The 27042-nt window shown below is 40.8% G+C and overlaps 1 protein-coding gene across 4 annotated transcripts in view; it reads right to left on the bottom strand.

Annotated features, from left to right (window-relative positions):
• Window positions 1-27042, bottom strand: part of fbln2 (fibulin 2) — a 254081-nt gene that overhangs the window by 32701 nt on the left and 194338 nt on the right. For 3 of the 4 annotated variants that reach the window (XM_072280371.1, XM_072280369.1, XM_072280370.1), the window contains one exon: window positions 15992-16117. The exons of the other annotated variant lie outside the window; for it this stretch is intronic. In XM_072280371.1, coding sequence (XP_072136472.1) covers window positions 15992-16117 — 126 coding nt within the window. The remainder of the gene's footprint in view (window positions 1-15991; window positions 16118-27042) is intronic. 4 annotated transcript variants of the gene reach the window in all.

Here is a 27042-nt window from a genome sequence, read left to right as displayed (position 1 = left end):
ATCGTTCCTCCACTCACCTTATACACATATCTGGTATAGACCATTGTCACCCTGGGGGAAAGGTCCTGGATGCCCACCCAATTCAAGCCTCTCCTAATCAATGGCTCAATGATAGTTCATTTTAATATCAGAGAATGTATTCAGTATGCAACCAGAAACTCCTATTCTTTGCAGACATCCATGAAACAGAAGAAAACCCCCAAAGGATGAATGACAGAAAACGTTAGAACCCCCACTTGCCCCCCCACACACACACAAGCAGTAACCCTATCAAACTATCATCTCTCTCAAGTCATCTCTCATCCTACCTCCCTCCAAAGGGAAAAGCCGCAACCTGTCCTCATCAGACATGCCTTTTAATTCAGACAGCATCCTGGTAAATCTCCACTGCACCCTCTTTAAAGCTTCCACATCCTTCTTATAATAAGGTGACCAGAACTGAACACAACACTCTAAGTGAGGTCTAAACAGGTTTATAGAACTGCAGTATTCACTTGTGGCTCTTGAGCTTAATCCTCAACTAATGAAGATCAGCACACCATACACCTTCTTAAAACACCCTATCAACTTGCACCATAACTTTGAGGAATTTGTGGACTTGGACCCCAAGATCCTTATGTTCCTCAACACTGCTAAGAATCCTGCCATTAACCTTGCATCTGCCTTCAAGTTCAATTTTACTAAGTATATCACTTCACACATTTCCAGATTGAACTCCACCTGCCACTTCTCCGCCCAACTTGCGTCTTGTTGTAAACTACAACAACCTTCAACACCAGTGGTCCCCAACCACCGGGCCGCAGACCAGTACTGGGCCGCAAAGCATGTGCTACCGGACAGCAAGGAAATGATATGATTTGGCGGTACGAGTCAGCTGCACCTTTCCTCATTCCCTGTCACACACTGTTGAACTTGAACGCACGCAAGGTCATTACGCACGCATTATCCATGTCAGCGCGGGAAGAAGATCAACTCCTCGAGCTTGCAAATGATGGCCGGCTGAAAAATATGTTTGACATAACATCTCTGCCGGCATGGAGGTCACGTGATGTCGTCCCATTGATCAGGCACTTCCCTGAATAACTCCTACAAAAACTTTTTTACAACCTGTTTATAAGGCTCTCATATAACCTTAATAAAAACAATGGTTAAAAGAAGAAATCATGGAAATCCTACTGGCTCTGTAGCTGCCGGCCTTGCACTCCCGGGACCATCTGGAGTTGAGGGACGCGGGAGCAATGGTGAGGAGGTCTGCTCGTCGGATGGTTCCTCTGAGCCTGCGGAGGGTCCGAGAATGGCGGTGGCACAGCGGTGGATCGGGTAATGACCTCGCGGCCGCGATTCATGAGATGACTGATGCAGTCCGGACATTAACCGGTAGGATTGACAAATTCAGAGTCATTGAGACCTTATCATGCAAGAATCTAAGGAAATGAAGCAGACTTTGGAATCTTTAAATTTGCGAACCCCGGATTTAGAAAATAATACGAAGCATGGTGTGAATAGATTACAAAGCCTGGGAAAAGAAAAAGATTCCTGGAGGACTGAGAAAGTAAAAATAATGGATAAACTGGACTCCCTTGAAAACTATAGCAGAAGAAATAATATCAAAATAGGGGGCTTAAAAGAGGGATTGGAAGGAAGAGACGCAGCAAGAATGGATCCCCAAAGTTCTGGAGGAAAAGCATTTTGACAAAGAATTAATTATAGAAAGAGCCCACAGGACTTTCATCCCCCGACTGCCTCCAGAGCAAAGGCCGCGCTTTATACTTATACGCTTTTTGGTATCAAGATAAACAAAAAGTATTACGAGCTGCAGCAATAGAGGCCAGAGAGAGGAATGGCTTACTAGAGTTTGAAGGGGGAAAGATACTCTTCTTTCCAGATATTAGTGTGGCCTTGTTAAGAAAAAGGAAAGACTTTGATTTAACAAGGAGGTTATTAAAGAATAAAGGTCTTCAATATTCTTTATTATATCTAGCAAAGCTGAGAATTACTCTGTCGGATGGAGGGAGGAAATTTTTTACTAACCCCCAAGAGGCCCAAGAGGTGATAAACTTTATTCAAAAAATATCTGAGACATCGTGATTCAGAATATTCTTCTGGAACAAGAGGCCTATAAAGATGTATTTTAGAGAAAATATATGAAGAAAATCATTTGATTTTCTTCATTAATATAGATTCATTTTAACAACATTATAATCTTGAACTTCAAATCTATATGATTATGGATGAAGACTATTATGATTTAAAATATTGATTATGGATGGTCTTTTTGAATTATACTACTTAGAAACTATATAGTTCATCTAATTTTGTTATAACTAGTATGAATATCTTTGATTATATAGATGTCATCTCTTGATATGTTTAATTTTTGGTATGCTGGATATGTATTAAGTTACAATATTTAGGGTTATATTTAGTAAGTTCTTTTTTGAATTCTCTTCTTTATTCGGATATATTGCTATATTAATGATATTTACTTTCAGTATTATAGATTATGTTAGATATTTAGTAATAACGGGTGTGGAATAAAATTTATTTTTACAGATGTTTAATTAAGGAGTTATTGGGGGAGTGGATAATTTTTTCATCTTTTTTTTAAAAGAATGGATTAATTATGTTATATGTTAAAGAATGTCCATCTTTAGTGTGATGTTTATCGGACCCCACAGTAAGAGGGGTTAAGGCGCCGTGGACTTGGAACGCCAGTTGGGAGGGTTTTTCTCCCTTTCCTTTTCTTTATTCTTTTTCTCTTTTATTTTCTTTCCTCCTTGGTTTCTTCTCTATTTTCTATACTCTATTGAGAATGGCACCAAATATCTCAGAGTCACTCAAAGAAGTGGGATTAATTTACGCAACACACATCAAAGTTGCTGGTGAACACAGCAGGCCAGGCAGCATCTCTAGGAAGAGGTACAGTCGACGTTTCAGGCCGAGACCCTTCGTCAGGACTAACTGACTTCAAATCTCTTACTAACTCTTCCTTCAGTTAGTCCTGACGACGGGTCTCGGCCTGAAACATCGACTATACCTCTTCTTAGAGATGCTGCCTGGCCTGCTGTGTTCACCAGCAACTTTGATGTGTGTTGCTGGAATTTCCAGCACCTGCAGAATTCCTGTTGTTTGGGATTAATTTATATTTTTTTGTGGGCAGAATTTGTCAACCAATAAAATCTGATAACTATGAATAGAGCAATTCAATTTTTAAGTCTTAATGTTAATGGGATAAATGGACCGATAAAAAGGAAAAAGGTCCTGGCATATCTTAAAAAAAATCATGTTGATATTACTTTTCTTCAAGAAACTCATCTTACAGTGACAGAACATAACAAATTAAAGAGAGGTTGGGTTGGTCAAGTAATAGCATCCTCCTTTAATTCTAAAGCTAATTCTAATTTAATTCTAAGTAGCAGTATTGATAGGGAAGAATTTGCCAGTGAATTGGTGGAGGGTACTGTCATAGATCCGGCTGGAAGATTTGTTATGGTCAATGGTCAAATGTATTCAGAATCCTGGACATTTTTGAATTTATATGCCCCCAATTATGACCACAAGAAATTTATCCAAAATATATTTTTGAAAGTTGTTCAAGGATATGAAAATATCTTAATTGGAGGGAATTTCAATTTTTGTCTGGATCCAATTTTAGATAGATCAGTTAAAAAAGTCATGAAGGTCAGGGCAACAAAAACCACCCTGGCCTTCATGAAGGACTTGAATATAATTGATGCTTGGAGATGGCAGCATCCAAGGGAAAGAGACTACTCTTTCTATTCAAAACAATATGATTCCTACTCTGGAATTGACTTATTTCTAATATCAGCTAAATTAGAAAGTAGGATCATTCAAACAGAATATGCTGCTGGACTACCATTCGACCACTCACCTTTAATTTTATCAATCGAAATACCTATTAAACAAAAAACATTGTATAGATGGCATTTTAATCCTTTGCTGTTGAAAAGACCAGAGTTTTGCAGTTTTATTAGAGCTCAAATAGAGTTGTTCTGAAAGAGACGAACTCACCCTCTACTGCCAATAATTTCTTATTATGGGACACATTAAAAGCATGCTTAAGAGGACAGGTAATTGGATATGTTAATAGCATAAAAAATAAATATGTAACAGAATTAAATGAATTGGAGAAAGAAATAACACAATTAGAGAAAGATTGTCAGAATTTAACAACAGAGGAAAATTATAAAAAATTAATAAATAAAAAATTAGAGTATAACACAAACCTATAGAATAGAAAAAAATGATACTAAAATCAAAACAACAATATTATGAATTAGGAGAGAGAACCCATAAAGTACTATCTTGGCAATTGAGGGTGGAAGAAACCTCCAGAACAATAAATGTGATTCAGACAGGGGAAGGTAAGATTTCATATAAGCCAAAAGAAATAAGTGATACTTTTAAGCAGTTCTACTCGGAACTATATAATTCAGAATCAGTGGGTGACTCACTGAAAATTGATGATTTCTTGTCTAATTTACAACTTCCCAAATTGAGTCAACAAGATCAGGAAGAATTGAATGCCCCTTTCTCTAGGGATGAAATTGAAAGAGCCCTAGGCTTACTACAGGCTAATAAATTGCCAGGAGATGATGGTTTTCCCCCTGAATTTTATAGAGAAGTTAAGGATCAATTAATGCCCCTTTTTATGAGGGTTGTGACTCAGGCTGAGGAGACCCATACTCCACCGGAATCCTTTTCAACAGCAATTATTACGTTAATTCTTAGGAAGGATAAGGATCTGCTAAAACCAGCATTTTATAGGCCTATCTCACTTATAAATACCGACTATAAAATTATAGCAAAGGCATTGGCTAATAGATTAGCTCGATATCTGCCAAAATTGATTAAATCCGATCAAACAGGATTTATTAAAATTAGACAATTATCTGATAATATTGGCAGACTATTGACTATATTACATTTAGCTAGGACGAAGGTGGACCCGACTGTAGCAGTGGCTTTAGATGCTGAAAAGGCCTTTGATAGACTTGAATGGGATTTTTTTATTTAAAACAATGGAAAAATTTGGTCTAGGCCAAATATTCATAAATTGGATAAAAGCACTTTACCATCAGATTTCATCAGTATTCTCTCTACATAGATCTAGTAGACAAGGTTGCCCACTATCTCCAGCTCTATTTGTTCTGGCAATAGAGCCATTGGCTGAGGCTGTTAGACGGGATCCAGACATAAAGGGGTTGAAAGTAGCCCAGGAAGAGTATAAAATTAATTTATTTGCTGATGACATTTTAGTATATTTGGCTGACCCGGCCAGCTCTTTGGTAAGACTTAGGGCCTTGCTGGACAATTATGGTATAGTCTAGGGATATAAAATAAATTGGAATAAAAGTGAAATTTTACCTTTAGGTAGAGGAGACTATGCCCAATATCAATATGGCACTCGATTTAGATGGGTTAAATTCACCATGAAATATAGGGGGATTAAGTTTAATCGTAATTTGGATGACCTTTATAAACTCAATTATCTCCCCTTGCTGCGGAATGTCAAGGAGGACCTATGTAGGTGGATAAAGCTTCCCATCACACTGATGGGCAGGGTAAACTGTGTAAAAATTAAGATAATGCCAAGACTTCAATATTTTTTTCAGTCTTTACCCATCCCATTATCCAATAATTTTTTTAAGATTCTCAATGGACATATTCGTCTATTTTTATGGTCGGGTAAAATATCTAGAATCTCCATGGAAAAATTGACCTGGGGCTATAAATTGGGAGGGTTAGAATTACCAGATTTTTAAAAATATTATTTAGCTGCACAAGCACGTTTTATTGCTTTTTTTTTGATGAGACAACTATTCCTTCTTACAATCGGCTTACATATGGTAGGAGAAGAGATGGCAGAGAATTTATATGTAAATTGGACCAAATTAATTAAAAAGAAAAGAAATAATCCTCTATTGAGACATGTAATTTATATCTGGGAAAAAATTAAACAACTTATGGGTCTAAAAAGAGGAATATCCTCAAAGACACCTCTATCTCAGAACAGATTAATACCCATGACTCTGGGAAATAAATTTCTAGTCACCTGATATCAACACGGTATCAGGCATATTGAAGATTGTTATAATCAGCAGATGCAGCTTATGTCTTTTGAGGGACTTAAAAATAAATATAATTTATTTAATAACACATTCTTCTGCTATCTCCAATTACGATCTTTTTTGAGGGACTGTTTGGGTCCATCACTGGCCCTACCAAGGTGCTCAGACATGGAGATTCTAATCCGAAAGGGGAATACAACTAAATTTATTTCTAATATGTATTCTTTATTCCAAGACCAATGCCCAAAGCTTGGTATATACAGATCGAGGGAGAGATGGGAATTGGATTTGGGCATTGTAATTGATCATCAATGTTGGTCACACCTATGTTTGGATAGTGTTACCACTCTTATCAACTCTAGATACAGAATGATACATATTAATTTTTTACATCAGTTGTATCTCACACCTGAAAAAACACATTAAAATAAACCAGAAATTTCTGACAAGTGTTTCAGGTGTGGTATAGATGTTGGTACCTTTTTTCATTCCACCTGGCTATGCACGAAACTGAGATCTTTTTGGATAGACCTGGGGAGGTACTGGGGAAGATTCTGGGGATGGATTTCCCTCTAGACCCAGAATTGTTTCTTCTGGAGAATTTAGCAGATTTGAAAGTTAACGTCCCCAGGAATAAATCCAAATTTATTAAAATTGCATTGTCAGTGGCCAGGAAATGCATAGCGGTAACATGGAAATCCAATTCCCTTGTACATATTGATCGTTGGAATAAAGAAATGCAGAGTTGTATACCCCTTGAGAAGACTACTTATACGCTTAGGAATGGGTACACTATGTTCATTGAGATTTGGCAACCATATTCGGATTACTTAAATGCCCAGATTGTTTAATCTATTTATTTTATTTTTTTTAATTAATATATCCCTTATAATAAGCTATTTTCTTAAATTTGTATTTTAAACTGACTCAGAGCTGGATGCCTACTCTTCTTTTTCTTTTTTTTCTCTTTTCTTTTTTCTGCTCTCCTTTCTTTCCTCTGTCTTTTATGTTTTTTTTCTCCCTCCTTTTTATTAAATGTGGGGAGATGGTGTTGGATAGGTGTTCTTTTTTTCCTCTTGGACTTAATGTATTCGAATTAATTTTTTTTTGATCTGTATTAGTTGTATTAATTGAGTCCTTACATTTCTTCTTTAAAAAATTAAATAAAATATTTTTAAAAAAACACATCTCTGCCGGCATTCTGGATCGAAGTCAAGGCTAAATATCCTGAGATAGCCACGAAAGCACTAAAAACGTTGCTTCCATTTCCAACATATCTCTGCGAAGCGGGGTTTTCTGCAATGAATGCAACAAAAACGAAATTGCGGAATAGACTGGACACAAGGAACCCCATCGAGTATCGCTGTCTCCCATCACCCCTCGATGGGATCGTCTTGTTGCAGGGAAACAAGCCCAGGGCTCCCACTGATTCAGCGATATTGGTGTGCTGCAATGATTTTATATGTTCATACAGGGACAATATGTGCTGTGTGTTTAATATCCAAACGTTACTTAAAATGTTATGATGCTATTGACTTACAAGTGACTTATAATTGACTTATCACTATGTTGATGCAAGGAAAGTATGCGCTGTGTGTTTAATATTAAATTTGTTAGAGAAACCCTTTTAGAAAAGAAATTGAGTGTATTAGCCACTTATAAGTGACTTATAGTTGACTTACCACCTATATTCCAGTCGTGATTAACACCACCCCTCCCCCAGGGTTGCCAACTGTCCCGTAATAGCCGGGACAGCCCCTATGTTGGGCTAAGTTGGTTTGTCCCATACGGGACCGCCCTTGTCCCGTATTTCCCCAGCTAAAGTACAGCGTTCCTATGAAACCTTTCGTGCCAAGGCGAAGAAGCAACTACCATTAATTTACATGGGAAAAATTTTTGAGCGTTCCCTGACCCAAAAAATAACCTATCAAATCATACCAAATAACACATAAAACCTAAAATAAGACTAACATATAGTAAAAGCAGGAATGATATGATAAATACACAGCCTATATAAAGTAGACATAATGTATGTAGTGTAGTTTCACTGAACAGAATCGCCAAAAATGATTTGTAGAAAAAAATTTGGCACGTACACACATGCACACACAGGTGCCCGCGCAAGGCTTCATGGTCATGGTAATCTTTCACAAGTGTCCCATATTTGACTGCTACTCTTGTCGGTTGGCAACCCTACGCTCACCACCCACCCCACCACCACTGGTCAGCAGGTCCACAAGAACATTGTCAATACTAAACCGGTCCGCGGTGCAAAAAAAGGTTGGGGACCCCTGTTCTACACTATCCACAATACCTCCAACCTTTGTGTCATCTGCAGATTTACTAATCCACCTTCCACTTTCTCATCCAAGTCATTTATAAAAATCATAAGGAACAAGGTTCCCAGAACAGATCACTGCAGAACACCACTAATCACTAACCTCCAAGCATAATATACGCCATCTACTACCACCTTCTACCTTCTCTGAGCAAGCCAATTCTAAATCCATGCAGCCAAGTTTCCATAGATCCCATTCCTCATGACTTTCTGGGTAAGCCTACCATAGGGAACTTCGTCAAAAGTCTTACTGCAATTCATATACTACACATCCACCAAGCTACCTTCATCAATTCATTTTGTCACCTCCTCGAAAAAGTTCAATTAGGTCCGTGAGACATGACCTGCCCCTCATAAAGTCATACTGACTATCCCTAATAACACTATGCTTCTCCAAATGCTCATAAGTCCCATTACTAATCATCCTTTCCAATAATTGCCTACCATTAACGTAAGACTTATTGGTCTTTCATTCCCATGATAATCCCTTTCTTGAACAACAGAACAACATTTCTCATCCTCTAATCCTCTAGTACTACTCCCATATCCAGGGAGGAATAACTTGGGGTATATTGCATCTGGCCCTGGAATATACTGATATTACAAATAAGGCAGGAAAGCTCATCTATCCTAAAGTTTCATATCTTATGAAAATTGCGCAATCACATTTCACTAAATAAAAAAGGTCTCTTTTAGCGTTCTGAGTAGCAGTTTTTAGAATGACTATTAAGGCTTTTATAAATAAATCTAACTTTAGCATTGGAACAATAAAGTATGCACGCCTGAGTTTCTGCAAAGGGAAGGACCTAACTGAGTTCTTATGACCGTCATGGTTGACACAGCTAGTCAAGACTCACATCTGAATATTTTTTGAGAAAATCACCAAAGTGACCAGCAAGTGAGGAACTGTAACCCCAGCAAATAGTGGCTTCACAAAGGGAATCTTTGGAAATGAGAAAGAAACAATATTCATTCGTAAGGCCAGTGATGTTGTGGGGATGGAACTGGACTCTCTGACGGTGGTGTCTGAAAAGAGAATGCTGTCCAAGTTGCATGCCATCTTGGACAATGTCTCCCATCCACTACATAATGTACTGGTTGGGCACAGGAGTACCTTCAGCCAGAGACTCGTTCCACCGAGATGCAACATAGAGCATCATAGGAAGTCATTCCTGCCCGTGGCCATCAAACTTTACGTCTCCTCCCTTGGAGGGTCAGACACCCTGAGCCAATAGGTGGGTCCTGGACTTATTTCCTGGCATAATTTACATATTACTATTTATTATTTACGGTGCAACTGTAACAAAAACCAATTTCCCCTGGGATCAATAAAGTATGACTATGACTATGACTTTGGGGATAAATCTTCTAATCATAAAAGGTATTATAAGTTCTCTCACACTGAGGAAAGTTTATCTATGTAGAATTTCTGCTTTCAAGGGTCAGCACAAGGAGAATGCTTTAGGGCTTCCGCTCACCTCAGACTGGTTTTGCTAACTGAGCTTCCTTCCTCCAGATTTTGCATTTACTTGTCCTGGACCATGAGGGCACAATTAGCTGGAATTGCAAGAACGAAGGAGAAACACTAAGGGAATGAAAGGTTAGACCAAGTTTTTTTAGAAAAGTTGTTATGAGGATGAAGATGGCCCATTACGGATGAAGAAGCTGGTTCAAATATGGAGAAGGCTTTCTGCTTTACAGTTGAATGTGTGGCTAAGTAGCTGGTCTGGGGTTGGGGGAGGGGGTGGAGGAGGGGGAGAACTTTGGATACATGGATCATTGAGCTCTCTTCCAAGGCAGGTAACAACGGTATAAGGACGCGTTACACCAAAACAGAGAGGTATCAATATCCTCACAGGGAGGCTTGCTAGTGCCACGTAGGAAGAGTTAAAATTGGTGTGGTAGGGGCTAGGAACCAGAGTAGTAGATCAGTAGGTGGAAATGTTGAAGGTAAGATAGAGTTTTGGCCAAGGAAGTCCGAAAGTAAAAATAGGTAAGCCCAGGTTAATGAACACAGTGGGACTGATGGGCTAGTGTTACTTGCTTCATTGTAAGGGGTATTATGATAACAGCAGGAAAGCTTAGAACCTGTAATAGCTCCAACATCATAGATTATTAGAGATATTAAAGATGGACAGCCTGATGTTTCTGAGGTGATAGAAATGGAAGTAAAAGGGGTGGTTGGTTGGGGGGAGCGTGGTTGCACTATTGATCAGGCAGAATGTCACACCTACACTTAGAGAGGACATAGTGGAGGGCTCATCAAGTAAGGTAAACTGGCTCAGCAATAAGAAAGGAGAAATTGGTGGGATGGGGTTCGATGGGGTTATACTATAGGCCTCCCAATTGCCGGCAGCAGATGGAGGAACAAATCTGCAGGTTGGTTATGGAGAAGATGTAGAGCCAACAGTGTTGTTGTGATGGGTTACTTCAATGCCCCAATATTGCTGGGACGCCCTTGGTGCCAGAGGATTAGATGGGACAGAGTTTGTTACGTGCCTCCAGGAGGATTTCTTGACAGAAGCTATAGATATTTCAAGCATGGCAGGGACAATATTAGACCTTGTAGCTCAGAAATGGGCTTGCCCAGGTGGTTGAAATTTCTCTGGAAGAGCAGTTTGGGAATAGAGTTCAAAATTCTTATTCGCATAGCTATGGATAATGATGAGAATGGACCCCAGGGAAAAAAAAGAGCTAAATTAGCGATGGGCAAATTATAACAATATTAGGCAGGAATAGGGCAGGGTAGATGCAAAGCAGCAGGTGTTGGCTAAATCCACATTCAACACTGGGAGGGTGATTTCAAAGCGAATTGGTTAGAAGTCAGGACCAACTTATTCCCATGGGGAAGAAAGACAAGAATGGCAAGGTCTGGGAACCATGGATGAAGAAGTGTGTTGCAAATTTAGTCATAAGAAAATGGAAGCAAATGTAAGATTCAAGATTGTTTAATGGCATTACACACAACTGTAAAGGGAAGTGAAATAATTGTTACTCCGGATGCAATGCAGAACAAACAAAAACACAATAATAAAATAAAAAACTAAACGTAAATACGTAAGAGAGTTTATATACACAGACTGATGGTATGTCCATGAGGTGACACTACCCACAGGGGTGTTTGCACATAAGGTGACTTACAGAAAGTGATAAAGTAGTGCTGGTCGGGGGTGTGGAGGGGTGGGTTAGTGCGTGCAAATCCTGATCAGCCTTACTGCTTGGGGAAAGGAACTGTTTTGAGTCTGGTAGTCCTAGTGTGGATGCTACATAGCCTCTTCCTTAATGGGAGTGGGAAAAGCAGTCCATGAGCAGGGACCGTGGAATGCTTCATGATGTTACTGGCCCAATTGCAGTACCTTTCTGTGTATATGTCCTTGATGGTGGGTAGGCTTGTGCTGGTGATACTTTGGGCAGTTTTGACTGCCTATTGTAGAGCCTTCCTGTCTGCCACAGCAGTTTCTGTACCAAGCAGTAATGCAGCTTGTTGGGGTGCTCTCTACAATGCACCTGTAGAATGACATGAGTATGGATGTGCATAGTCCAACTCTCTTCATTCTCCTCAGAAAGCAGAGGCATTGGTGAGCTTTCCTGATTGTGAAGGATGTGTTCTGGTACCATGAAATGTTATGCAAGATGTGCACTTCCAGGAGATGGAAGCTGCCTGTAGTTTTCATTGCTGTGCCACTGATGTAAAGAGGGGTGTGAGTAGTATGAGTTCTCAAGTCAATAACCATCTCCCTTGCCTTGTTGACATTGAGGAAGAGGCTATTTGCCTGACACCAGACCTTGGGCTCTTTCACCTCCTCTCTGTAGGCCATCTCATCATTCTTGATGATGAGCCACACCACTGTCATGTCATCAACGAACTTGGCAATGTGATTACTCTGGTGTTAGGTCATAATGTCACGTGTGAGGAGAGAATACAACAGAGTGCTGGGGTGGGGGGGCCACCTATTAAGGATGATGTGGAGGGTGCGGTGGTTGGACATCCTGGCTATCTGTCTGTTCATTAGGAAGCCCAACACCCACTTGCACAGCGCTGTAATTACACTGAGGAGTAGGAATTTGTCCACCAGGGTCTGTGGGACAGTAGTGTTGAATGCTGAACTGAAATCTAGAAATGGCATTCTGACATAAGTGTTCTTGGTTTCTAGGTGTATCAGAGCCAGGTGCGTGATAAATGCTGTGGTACCTGCATTGGGGCCGTCCTGTCAGTAAACATTTTGATGGTAAGGTTTAGGAAGCTGAAATTGGAAAAGGCCATTGCAGGATATAAAGGGAGCAGGAAAGACATTAAACACAGAATCAGGATAGCTAAAAGGGACCATGAAATGTACTTGGCAGAAGGGTTAAGAAAAGTCAAAGGCACTTTATACATACATGACAAAAAGAGGGCATCTAGGGAGAGGGTAGGACACTGAAGGACAAAAAAAATAGAAATATTGCCTAGAGCCAGAAGAAATAGACAAAGTACTAAATGAGTGTTTTGCATTGATATTCACCAAGGAGAAGGACACAAAGAACTGTAAGATCAGAGAGGGGTATACTGATATTCCAGGTTCATATTAAGAAGGAGGCAGTGCTGGGTCATTATGCTGAAGAATATTAAGGTAGATAAACCCATGGCCTCTATCCCAGGTTATTGGGAGGGACAAGAGAGGAGATTGCCTTGACAGTAAGGTAAGCATCTTCTTTAGCCACAGGTAAGGTGCAGAGAACTGGAGAATAGCCAATGTAGTTCCTTTGTTTAAGAAGGGTAACCAGGAAATTATAGGTCAGTGAACCCTTTATCATTAGTTGGAAAAGTACTGGAGCAGATCCTTAGGGACTCGCATCTGGAAAAGCATTGCATTATTATGAATAGTCAACATGACTTTGTGCGGGAGGTCATATCTTAAAAACTTGACTGAGTTTTTCAGGAGGTGACAAAGATGGTTAGGGCAGTGGATGTTATATACATGAACTTTAGTAAGGTACTCAACAAAGTCCTTCATGTTAGGCTGATATTAAAGATCAAAGCACACTGAATCTACAGTAACTTAGATCCAAAAACTGGCTTGCTCACGGAAGACAGAGAGTAGTAGTGGAGATGTTATTCTGACGGGGTGTCTGTGACCTGTGGTGTTCAACAGGGATAAGTCCTTGGATTTCTGTTGTTTGAGATACATTAATGAGTTGGACAAAGATGGAGGTGGGCTGATTAGTAAGTTTGAAACTGGCACAGAAACTGACAAAGTTGGGAACAGCGGGAATGGTTGTCAATGCAAACAGCAGTATATACACCAATTGGAAAGATGGGCAGAGAAACGACAGATGGCGCTTAATTTGGACAAATGCGAGATGTCGCTTTTTGGGAGGTCACATGTAAGGGGAAAGCATACAGTAAATGGCACATCCCTTAGGAACACTGATGTACAGTGGGATCTTTGGATATAAGTCTGTAGTTCACTTTAAGTGGCCACACAAGCAGATACGGTGGTAAAGAAGTCATATGGCATACTTGCCTTTATCGGTCAGGATGTTGGGTATAGTAGTCAGGAAGCCATGCCTTAGCTTTATAAAACTTTGGCAAGGCCACATTTGGAGTGTGTTTGCAGTTCTGGTTGTTGCATTACAGGAAGGATGTGAAGGCTTTGGTGAGGTTGTAAAAGATGTTCATTCACCAGGATGTTTCCTGGATTAGATCATTAGGTATAAGGAGAAGTTAGAAGAACTCGGACTTTTTTCACTGATTGAGGTGCAACCTGGTAAAAGTATATAAGTTACAGGAGGCACAGATCTGGTAAAGACACAGCATCTCTTTCCTACAGTGGAATTGAAAAATACTTGAGGGTATTGCTTTAAGGTGAAAGAGGGAAAACTTACAGGAGATTTACAGGGCTTTTAAAAAAAACACAGAGAGCGGCAGGTGCCCCATAATGCATGGCCGAGTAACAATGGTGAAAGCAGACACAATAACATTTAAAAGGCATTTTGAGAGACATGTGAACCGCCAGGGAATGGTGAGATGTAGACCAGGTAGAGGGGTTTAGTTTAAATTGACATGGTGATAGTCACAGATTTCATGGGCTTAAGGACCTGATCCTGTGCTTCATTGTTCTATGTTCTATACTCCTGGATTTTTATGACTGGGAGTGAAAAAAATATCCAGGAGAACAGATAAGGCGACAGCTTGGAGTTGTTTCTGCACTGCAGAATGAAACTGCAGTGGAAATTAAATTTAATCAGTAACAGCAATGAGATAGATGTGAAGCAATTTGTTGAGAACTGATAGTGGGAGATAAGTTAGATGCAATTTGCTTATCATATCATAACCTAAGGCTGAGGAGATATCAGCAATGTTGGTCTGGGACACACTTCAAGATCTAAAAAGGCTCTGCATTGAAGGGTTGGGTGAGATAGAAAGATCATTAAATATATCAGTGTTGTCATAGAGGACTGGCTAGAAGCAATGGAAGGCTCTTCTTAGAAAGACTACTGAGGAAAGCGTGCTGAACTAATGGTTTCAAAGTCTGAAAGTGACATGCAAAATAATGGTCTCCAATCATTGCCTAATTTCCACTTTGTCAATGATGGTGACCAAGAGGAGAGGATTGGGTGGATATAATGATTGTAGTGATGTGGAAGACGTTGTTTGGAATCACACAAAATAAAACTTCACACCTTGTCATCAAAAAATTCTGGGAAAACTTAAGCAGGTAAGAAAGGGGATGACCCAAGCTCCTTAAACTTTGCTGCAACATTTTCATATAGAGTTAAGAAACCCCAAAGCTTCTAATAATTTATGGTGATCATTGGGGAATTATAAACAAGGAGAGATAGACTCCATGAACTTGGTAATTGAATTAAACATAGAGCATAAAACCCAGAAGCTGGCCAGTGGTGTAGTGGCATTAGCACCAGACGGAGGCATGTGCTCCCGGGTTCGAATCCAGCCAACTCCTTGCACACTTTCCATCCGTGTTGGGTTGAACGTCGAGCTAACAACTCAGCCTCATAAGAAACAGACAAAATTTCCAAGGAAACACCAAGGTTGCTGCCCGATACACCCCAAGGTATGGAAAGGAACACCAACAAAGCATACAGTAGAACGCTACAGCACAGGACAGACTCTTCAGTCCACAATGTTGTGTTGACCTTATAACTGTTCTAAAATAAATCTAACCCTTCCCTCCTACATAAAGTCTACCACCAACCTTAGCAGGAATTCCACATACCCACCACTCCTTGTTTAAAAAAGTTATTCCTGATATTCCCCCCTATATTTTCTTCCAATCACTTAAAATTATGACCCCTTGAACTAGTACTGTTCCCCCCATGGTGAAAATGGCTGATACAAATTGATGATAAAAGATTATATAATACTGTTAAACAATGAGGCATTAAATGTGTATCTTCTGTAGGATACAATCTTATTAATGACAATTTTAAACCACTCATTTTGCTTCTCACACTGTACATTATATGTATTTAAATACAGTGTGGCTACAGGCTCAAGCTGACTCATGTTTTTTTCCCCTGTTGTTGCTATTACCATGTGCCAACATTGTGATTAAAATACCTTCACAGTTCTTGCTGTCAAGTGCTAGCTTGAATCCAGTGCTGCAGGTGCAGTAATAAGACCCTGGGGTATTCTCACAATTATGTGCACAGAGTCGACCAGGATAGCGCCAACATTCATCAACATCTGCCAGAAGCAAGCAAGATTCAATGACAAGAGTAAAAATTAGATACTGTAAAAGCAGAAATCAACTAATCCAGTCTAATAAAGGTGCCTTCATTATTCATTTCTAACCCCAGCATCCAATCCTCCGGGAAACTTGAATCCATCTGGATTCAGCGAAGTTGGTGACATTAAGGTTAAATGTCTGTGCCCCTTCAGGATGCATTAAGCAATTTAGCTTTTACACAGATGGTCATAAAAAAGAAACCAGAGGCAGGTGGAACAGACAAACACTCATTTGGTCAGAACGTGTTTCATTGCCACCAATTATTTATCCTCTATTGTGTCTTGCATTAAACCTCATTTTGAATTTCACCCCAAAATATGAATGCCACCGATTTCATTTATGAAAAGAATTCCAAGCAGAGAATTAATTTCTGAGCAAATATCACGTACAAATGTTTGCAATAGTTCATATACAACCAATTTTTTAAAACAGTTTGTTAACCTTTGTGCAGAATTGATCACCTCTTCTGCAAAGTCAACATCAAGACAACAATCACTAAAAACAATGTTGCTCCTAAAATATTTCACATGAAACTCATTTCTCATTATTGAAAACAAATTGCATTTCAACAGAAAGAGAAACCATTTAAAAATTCACAAGAATAATTTTATTTCCAATAATTTCCATGCTGTGTAAATAGGACAGCGTGCAAATGCAAAAGAACTGCACAGTTGACTGATGCATGTGGTTATACTGTATATCTAACATGATCTAATGATTAGAAACACAAGTGATGAATAACAGCAAATTTGCTCCATGCATTGGGTGAATCACACTGAACTGAATATGGAGAACTTTATATTGGAGTTACCCACTTCATAAAAAATAATTGATGGTTAACGGATCAACGGCTGAGTGCATATTACTAGACAAAAAAAGATGCTGGAATCTGAACCCAAAGCTGAAACACTGGAAGAAAGTTCTAGTACAAAGTAAATTTATTATCAAATTACATATGTCACCACATACAACCCTGACATTCATTTTCTTGCATTCACAGTAAATAAACAATAAAATCAGTGAAAGACATCAGCCTACAAGATGGGCAAACACTAACGTGCAACAGTCAACAAACTGTGCAAATACAGAAAGAGAATAAATAAACAAACAATAAATATTGAGAACATGAGACAAAGGATCCTTGAAAGGTAGTCCATAGGTTGTGAGAAAAGTTCAGTGATGGGGTGAGTGAAGTTATTCCCTCTGGTTCAAGAGCCTGATGGTTAAGGGGTAATAATTGTTCCTGAATGTGGTGGTGTGGGTTTTGAGGCTCCTGTACCTCCTTCCTGATGGCAGCAGTGAGAAGAGAGCATGGCCTGGATGGTGGGAGCCCAAGGTGATGGATGCTGCTTTCCATGTAAATGTTCTCAATGGCTTTACACGTGATAGATTGGGCAGTATCCACTGCTTTAGGCAGGCTTTTCTGTTCAAAGGATTTGGTGCTTCCATTCCAGGCTGTGATGCAGCCAGTCAATATACTCTTCACCACACATCTTTAGAAGTTTGTCAAAGTTTTAGATGACATGCTGAATTTTCACAAACTTCTAAGAAAATAGAGGCACCGCCGTGCTTTCTTTGTAACATCACTTACATATGGGAACTAGGACAGGAATGAAAACACCAAGGAATTTAAAATTTCTGACTCTCTCCACCTTTGATCCCCCAGTGACAACCAGATCATTGACTTCTGGTTTCCTCCTCCTATAATCAATAATCAGCTCCTTGGTCTTGCTGACATTGAGTGAGAGGTTGTTGTTGTGACAACACTCAGCCAGATTTTCAATCTCTCTCCTATATGCTGATTTGTCACCACCTTTGATTCGGCCAACGACAGTGGTGTCGTCAGCAAATTTAAATATGCTTTGGACCTCTGCGTAGTCTCACTGTTCTAAATAAAAAGTGAGTAAAGCAGAGGGCTACGCACAGAACCTCGTGGTGCACCTTGCTGATGGTGATTGTAGAGAAGATGTTGTTCCCAATCCTTGGGTCTGTGGGGAGGGCGCTCCCTATCAATAACGGGCAAGAACCTGGTCATCGGGTGTGAGGTGCTCTCAGGGCTGCTGTACTTGGCGCAGGTGTGGCTCGTCCCCTGCTCCTACAGCTTGGAAATCACCTGAGCCGTCTTCAGATTCGTCTGGGGATCCAAGATGGAGCGGATCAGACGGACTGTCATGCACAAGTCCCTGGACAATGGGGGCAAGAACGCCCCAATGTCGCCCTCACTCTGATGGTCAGCTTCGTGTGTGGCTGCATCAGGTTGTGTGTAGAACCCAGGTATGTGGGCCCCAAGTACCACTATGTGCCCAGGTTCTATCTGTCGCCCTGGCTACGAAGGATGGGTCCGGCCCCACTCCCGCACAATGCCCCAGTCAGCTGGCCGTTGCTGCCATGCCTGTCCTTCGTAGAAAAGTTCTTCCAGGTCAACGCCTTTGACCACAGGGTCATCAGGCAGTGGTCGGCACGTAATGTCCTGCAGGCACTGCAGGAGAAGGACGTGATAGAAACAGCAGGGTGGTTCCCTGAGCAGAGAGTCCAGTTTATCTGGCAAAATGCCTCATCGCCAGATCTCACCAACAGGCACCAGGACCTCGCCTGGCTAGCGGTGAGAGGGGCCCTCCCTGTCAGAGCACTCCTGTACGCCCGGAACGTTGTCTCCACACCCCACTGCCCACAGGAGGACTGCAGTGAGGAGGAGTCTGTGATCCACCTCTTTGCACACTGTCAGTTCGCAGAGAAGGTGTGGAGGAGGATGGACGGGCTAGTGTCACGTTTCATCCCCAGCAGCTGCGTAACAGAGGACTCTCTGATCTCCGGGCTGTTCCCGGGGACGCACACGGAGACCAACATCCGGTGCTGCTGGCAGATCATCAACTCGGTGAAAGACGCTCTTTGGTCGGTCCAAAACTTGATGATCTACCAGCAGATGGAGATGTCCGTGGGACTGTGCTGCTGACTGGCACATTCTCGGCTGCAGGAGTTTGTGCTGAGGGACGCCCTGAAACTTGGTGCAGCCACCGCAAGGGCCCGGTGGGGAAGGACCACAGTTTAGGTTTCTTCTCCCGCAGGAGCGGGAGGGGTCAGGTGGCGGGGAGTATACCCCTCAATAATGGTGTGGTAAGGTGAACCAACGGATTGCCACGTGGGTGACCAAAAGTATGGATATGTAGAGACCATAAGGATTGAGAGTCATTGAATGGTTTATTGTATATAATTTTATTTTTGAATAAAGTATATTTTGAAATTTAAAAAAATTGACTGGGATCTGCAAGTAAGGAAGTCAATCGCACAAGGAAGTATTGAGGCTTAGGACTTGAGCCTTTTTGATTAGTTTGAGACACTGATAGTATTGAATGACAAGCTGGAGTCAATGAAGAGCATCCTGATCTATGCACCTTCACTGACCAGATGTTCCAAGTTTGAAGAACCAATCACTCAACCCTGAACTCAGCCTGTCAAGCAGCACCTGTGGAAAGAGAGCCCAGTTAATGTTTTGGGTCAGGTACCCTGCCTCAGAAGTGAGGCAGTGAAGGGTTTACGGTTGACTGAGCAGACTGAGGAAGGAGTGAGGTGTAACCAAAAGGAAGTAGGTTTACACCAATCAGATGAAAACAAATACGAGTACAGACCTTGGGCAATGCACTTAAAAGAAACAAGATGAGAAAGAGATGAGTGTGATAATGGAAAAAAGAAGAGAACTGTTTACCTGAAGCCTTAAAATTCAGTGTGCATTCCATAAGATTGTTAAGAGCCCAGACAGGAGATAAGATGCTGTTCTTGTTTACAGAAGGCCACATTTTGGCAGCAGAGGAGGCAGCAGATAGAACAGTATGGGAGGGAGATTGAGAATTAAACTGGTCTGCAGCAAACTCCTTCACAATTTCTGGCAGCACAAACCCGATCCCACCACTAGTCACATCTTCCCTTCCTCTTTCTGCATTTTGCAGGGATGTTTCACTTCAGCATCTGATCTCCTGACCCCAATCACCACTCCCCAAACCTAGCTTAATCGGTTGCGTTCTTCCAACATTTCTGATTTTGTTTTCTATCTAACTCGGGTGCAACATACACAATGTGCGGACTCTTAGAAAATTAATTGAGGAGAAGTTTTGCAATGTAAGTAAAACTCCTACACTTGTGGCAGCTAGTTAATTCCAACTCTCTGTTCCAATTGCAGAAGCAATATCATGCATTTGCTATTGATTACTTGCAGTTGGTTGCTTTTTCTATTCATAGCACACCTTCAAGTGAGTAAATGCAACAAAGGATATCATTGTGTAGTGAAAGTATGTATAGAAAATTGGCACCCAACTATATTCCAATAGTTTTACCTAGGAATTATATAATGCCTGCCAGAATGTGTACAATTCTGGCATCTATAACCAGGTAATAAGTGCCAATTATTACATTAACCAGTTGTGATTCTATGCACTGTTGAATAGCTTTCTTTAAATAAAACAGTCCACAGGTCCAACATTGCTTAGATTTTTGTGGGATGTGGTCATCTTCAATGAGACCAGGATTTATTACACATTCCTCACCGAGCAAGAGAAGGAGTGATCTTGAAGTGCTGCAAACTCTGCTATTAAAGATGTCACACTTGGAAGCTGCTGTTAGGTTGGAATTTGACTCAGTGAAGGTAAAGGATCGGCACTATGTTTCTAAGTGAGAATGAAAGCAAACTTAGAATATAAAAGAAGGGTGTAATGTTGACACTTTATAAAGCACTGGTGAGACCTCACTTGGAATTCTGTGAGCAGTTTTGTGTCCCTTATCTTAGAAAGGATGTGCTGACACTGGACAGGGTTCCAAAGAGGTTCATGGATATGATTCCAAGATTGAACAGCTTGTCATATGAAGAGCATTTGACAGCTCTGGGTCTGTGTTCACTAGAAGTCAGAAGAATGAGGGGTGACCTCCTCCGATTATAGCAAATGGCAAGTAGTTTATAAGACTCTTTGGAGGTGGTGGAATTGCACTGGGGATGTTAGGAATGAAGTTACTTACAGCCAGATACCCAGCTTCTGATCTGGTCCAATTAAGTTTCTGGTCAAGGGTGACTTCCAAGATGTTGATGATTGGGAAGGATGGGAAAATTGGGCATGCTTGTGGTAAAGCAGTTGAACGTTAAGATGATATGATTAGTCCGTTTTCTTTCAGAGAGCCTTTGCCTGGTGCTTACATGATACAACTGCCACTTGGTCTTTATTAAGACAAACCTTTATGATGCCCAGGTCCTTCTCTAGCAGCCTGGAACTCATTATCAAAATAGTGTGAATAAAACCCAAGACAAACGACAGTGGACATCTCGAGGACTGAAATAACAGGCCTGTGATAATGACAGATGTCTTCCCCTGTGCTTGGTGTGACTGGTTGGTGCCCAGGCGAAGTGTCATTACAATGTTATAAGAGTGACAAGCCATTTGGCATACAAGTCTACAACTATTAATATGAACATTTGAGGAACTTAAAGTTTTGAAAGAAGTAATCCAAAATGCTACTCTTCAAAAACATTGTCACATTAATGGTCCAAAACAGTTAGAATATATTTCCACTAGCTGTTAAAAGTGAGTGGCAGGACTTCTAGTACAGTGGGGACAAAATAGCTACCACTGTGAATCTGAAATACTGGAGGAGGGTAAATCAATGCATTGGTTCTGTTGGCGGCTACCTAAATTTAAACATGGATAAATTTTAAATTTACACATTGGCCACCATGGTAGCTTAGTGGTTAGCACAATGCTATTACAGCCTGGGGTGGAGTTTGGAGTTCAATCCCAGCACCATCTGTAAGGAGTTGGTATGTTCTCCCTGTGACCTCATGGGTGCTCCTGTTTCCTCCCGCATTCCAAAAACATACCGGTTAGTATGTGAATTGATCACTGTAACTTTTCCAAGGATTAGATCAGGGTTAAATTGGAGAGTTGCTGGGCCATGCAGCTCGTTGGGCTAGAAGGGCCTGTTCTGTGCTGTATATAGATATCTAGATAGACAGATACAGATAAAAGTTGTCCAAACAATCAAGATGTAGCAAAGCAGAGTTGTAGGGAAGTAACTCAATCACGATTCATAGACTCTGATGAAAATCCTTTTGTCACTAAGTCAGTTTCTGACCTTTCTACAATCTAGCTATAGAAAAGAAAACTTTTGCAATATTTCTTTCTGCCTCTTCCAGGAGATACCTAATTACCTGCAAACAATTTAGCATGAAAACAAGGGAAAGAGGCAGAAATGGGACAGTCATTGGTGACAACTGTTCACCAATGGCCAGATGCAAAATGGAGTCCAAGGGATGATGGTATGAACTGTGCTAGCTCTATTCAGTCACGTCAGGTCTAGTTTTCTCTCTTCTCCCTCCATGAACTCCACGTGCAGCCGAAGGTAATGGTGGGATAGCCCAGCTTTATAATTGCAATTGCAACTTTCCAATTCTACAAAACTCAGCCCCAGCAATGCAATGTATTTCACAAAGGATTCTTCGCCAACAGATTAGGAAATAGACGGTTATATGTATATACACAAAAAAATGCAAGAAGAAGAAAGTCAGGCGGCATCTTTGAGAAGAGGAATATATCTAATATTGTTTATATTTTGCTTTTTGATTTTCAATTATTTCTCAGTATTTCAAGTTCTTTTGCTCAAATACAAATGCCCCCCACATTACGGGGCTTGCATCCCTCGAAAAGCTCCATATTGGAATACTCCATCTGCACATGCAACAAGAAATGCAAGATGAAAAAAAAGTTCTGCAAGAACAAGCTTTAATTGGAATCTTTATTGATTTGCAAATTCAGCAAGTTGAATTTGCATTTCCAGAACAGCCATACCATACAGATGTCACCTATAATTAGTATATATTTTTTAAACTGCAGCAACTTTAGTCACTTAAAAATTTTAAAAACTACAACTCATCTCCATTTATGATGAGAGGTGAAGTTCCACTCCTCAGTTTTCTCTCTGGACTAAGGCTTTCGGGGTGCTCCAGCCTCTGAGTTGAACCAGCTGAGACCCACGCACCACTGAAGCCTCATCAGCCCTCTTAATTCAGCTCAGGTTAAGTGAAGGAAGGTGTGCATTGTAATGGCAAACTAGATACAGTCCAATTCAGCCTGCAGTGTGAATAAGACAACACAGGCAAAGCAGTTGATAGACTCGAGTTTACACATCCCCCAGCAGCACATGCCAGCATGTGAGAAATCAAGGTGTGAAAGTCATCTTTGATGTGCATCGGGAGTTCCATCAGCAGCATGACCAAATGGAAATTCACTTGTTTGAATGCTCATCCTTTTGTCTCTTCTTTGTACAATTCAGGTGAACTCCAGGACCTGCGATTGCCTTACATCAAGAACACATTTATTTGGGGGCTGAGTGATATTTCTTGTGTCAGCTTCAAACAATGGTAAAGCACCATCAGATGTGCTGATCAGTATCACCGCCACACTGATCTCTAAGACTAGATGCATGACAGCCCACAGGGCTGCACAGGCATATAGCCTCCAGCCTTAAACAATGCCGATGCTACTGCTAAAGTTCTGAAAGGATACTGTGCAAAGAAAAAGAGACTCAGAGGCATTGAATGTGATAATCCAGCCCTACCACATGCTGCTGGAGAGGAAGCCAGCCAAGAGGGCAAGAGATACTGGAAATCTTATGGAACACACACACAAGGTGGAGGAACTCAGCAGGTCAGGCAGCACCTATGGTGAGGAATAAACCACAAGATACGTATTCTTCTTAATTCCACCATGGACAGTTCCTAGCCTGGCTACAAAAGGACAAGGGTTGGGCATGTGGTTAGCAACCTCATTCCAGGAAGAAAATACGTTTTGCTTAACAAGAAAATATATTCTTCTTAAGCAAAATCCTCCAGGTGCTATAAACCTGAAATGAAATGTGTGCTGCAAATAATCAGCAACTACAGGTGTGATCAGTGAAGAGCAAGACAGGTTTAAACTTACGGGTCAAACAGCACTGGGCAATTTCATCCACCTGAGACATTTACTTTACCCTCTTTCTACAGATGCAGTCTGTCTTACTGAATGTTTCCAGAACTTCATTTTATATCAGCTTCCTTCCATACAATTCCCTGAAAACGCTATCAAACTTCCTCTCACAAGATTATCCATCAACTTCAGGCAATCCTTCCTTCGCTCACGAACTATCAGTTTAGTAAAAAAACATCAGCTGTAATCAACAGTCCTGAATTTTCATGGTACACTATTGATTTTCCACATGGCGTGCCATTAAACACCATGGGGGGTGATAAACAAGCAGCCCAGTTTTTCTGGCATATAGTAGCAGCAGGAAATCTGATATGACCTGTTTTGCCAAACACATGAGTCCAGCCTCAAGATTGTCCATCTGTTGATACTAACGGACAAGCGTCCACAGACCTGAAGTATGAAATGTTAAAAAGAAAATTGCTCCAAGGATGTGGCAGGAGGACACCTAGTAATTAAGGGGCCTTTAGGGAAAATGATCATGAATTTAATCCCAAAACTAAAATTAAGGTAGTTCAATCTGACCAAAGCAAGCTGAAAAGGAATTACTTGTGTTTGAGTATGGTAGATTGGGAAACTATTTTTAAAGGCATTGCACTAAAGAAGCAATGGCCAAGTATAAAGTACTAATATGTAGTTTACAAAGAACGTAATTCCCTTTAAGATGCAAAATCTCAACAGGGAAAGTGATCCAGGTGAAGTTAATAACAGAAATTGAAGATATCAGTAGGGGAAAAAAGAAGATTCATAATGTAGCATAAAAGGAACAGTCAGACTGAAAAGTGGGAAATTTTCAGGCTTCAGCAAAGGAGCATCAGACATCGATGAGGAAAGAAAGCATAGAATTCATGAACAACTCTACCCAAAAAGAAAAGGCAGATTCTAAAAGCTTCTATGGAGATGTAAAGAAGAATATTCAGCAAATATTATTGCTGTTCATTTACAGGCTGGGAAAGGAGAAAATATACAGAAGGGTAAGGAAACAGCAGAGCAGGTAATTAAATAATTTGTGAACAAAGCCATGGAAACCTTACTGAAACTCGTGCAGAACAACAGCAATGGAGTAAATTAGCAGCTGAAAGAAGTTAGCATTAGCAAAGAGTTGCATTGGCAAGATTAATTAAACTGAAAGCCAATATAACTCTAGGACCTGATGACTGATGGGGAGAGATTAAACGGAGTAGGTCTCTATTCTCTTGTGTTTAGAAGAACGAGAAGTGATCTTATTAAAACATATGGAACTTGACAGGTAGATAGAGGGATGTTATTTCCTCTGGCTGGGGTGCCTCAAATCATAGTTTCAAAACAAGGTCAGCCGCTCAGCACTGAGATGATAAGGATTCCCTTCACTCAGAAGAGAGTGAATCTTAAAATTCTCTACCCGGGGGACTGTGGATGTTCAGTCACTGAATATATTCAAAAATAAGAATTGGCAGATTTTTTGGATATTAGGAAAGTCGAGAGAGATGGAGTTGAGGCAAGCAGCGTGATGTGAATGAACAAGCAAGCATAAGGGCTGAAGAGCATACTGCCTTCCTGTTTCGGCTGTCCTTATCGACACCAAAATCCTTGATCTTGAACTATGCCATCCTCAGCTTCATTACGAGTGCATGCAAAATCTGACTTCTATTTTACATCCTGAAAACCAAAGCTGGCTCCCAATTTTTGCGTCCTCTTTATAGGAGAAGTCGTCAAAATCTTGGCCTACTTTCCTTTTTTATGAATTAGAAGCCAAACCTACCTTCCTGTTAAAAGTTTTCATTCACTGGTCTGTGCCCATAGCATGCAGAAGTGTTGCCACACCATTGATTGGAGACGATGCGTGGAGCCTGATGCTCAGAAGTTGTTATGAACTATTTCTTTTGATGGTGCACTGTGGGCGCGGTATTCTCAGGCCCTTTCAGTGCAAGCGGTTCACAAAACGTACTGGAACTGCTAGCCCTGACTCATGATCAAGAGCATCTAGCTCAAGAAGGAGAGATAATGTGGAGAAGGGGATTACAATGACTATGACACGAAGTGTGAGCGAGCAGTTGAAAGTAATACGTATCACTGACTGGTGATTCTATGAGGCCGATCTTACAGATATAAAAGGATGACATCGGCAAAGCATCAAGTGCTGCTGCAAGGTGGAGGGAGGGGGAAGCTTCTGTAAAGCAATGCGAGAGAGTTTATTAGCAGCACATGCAGCATGTCACCGGGGGCGGGGGGGGGGTTAACTGGACAGCAAAGTTTTCATGAACTGTGTGTGGCAGCGCTGGAGGCCCCAAAAACATACTTTGCATTCTGCAAGGATGCTCTGATATGTTCCAAGCAGGCCCTGCTCGCCAAACCAAAAAGGCTGTCTCTTCCAGTTTAGCTAGGTGTATCGAGTGGTTGTAAACAGATCTTACACGTGACTAGGATTCAGAGCTCACATTTACATTCAGCCACCAAGGGGAAAATGCAGTGCTGAGAAGCAGCAGACACTAACAGATACCACGAGTTTTGCACAATTTAGATTTTTTTGCATGCCAATATAGGCCTTTGGGGAAAATTGGGATTGCCTCTGAGTAAGTGGTGAATTCACTGATGAGAACACTGAGCTTCCGATTGATGGGGACTTAGTAGCGGAACAGGATGAGAGCAGACAGGGCAATTCGTGCAGTGATCAGATACAGCAATCAGTAAAGGAACTATCTAATAGAATTGACAATGGGTGTGGTTAATAAACGACAGTCAGTCGTCTTCTGCTGCTGCTTCAAGTTTTTATAGCTGTTTATTGAAGGCATGACTCTACAGGGGGCCTTTTTGAAGGCAAAATTATGCAGTATGAATCAGAATGATCATTAATTCCAAGACAGACTCACTCAGCACGACATTACCGGGATGAATTAATCAACAGC

This window comes from Mobula birostris, chromosome 16 (genome assembly GCF_030028105.1).
Source record: "Mobula birostris isolate sMobBir1 chromosome 16, sMobBir1.hap1, whole genome shotgun sequence".
Lineage (NCBI taxonomy): Eukaryota > Metazoa > Chordata > Chondrichthyes > Myliobatiformes > Myliobatidae > Mobula > Mobula birostris.
This window is presented reverse-complemented; position numbering and strand designations above follow the sequence as displayed.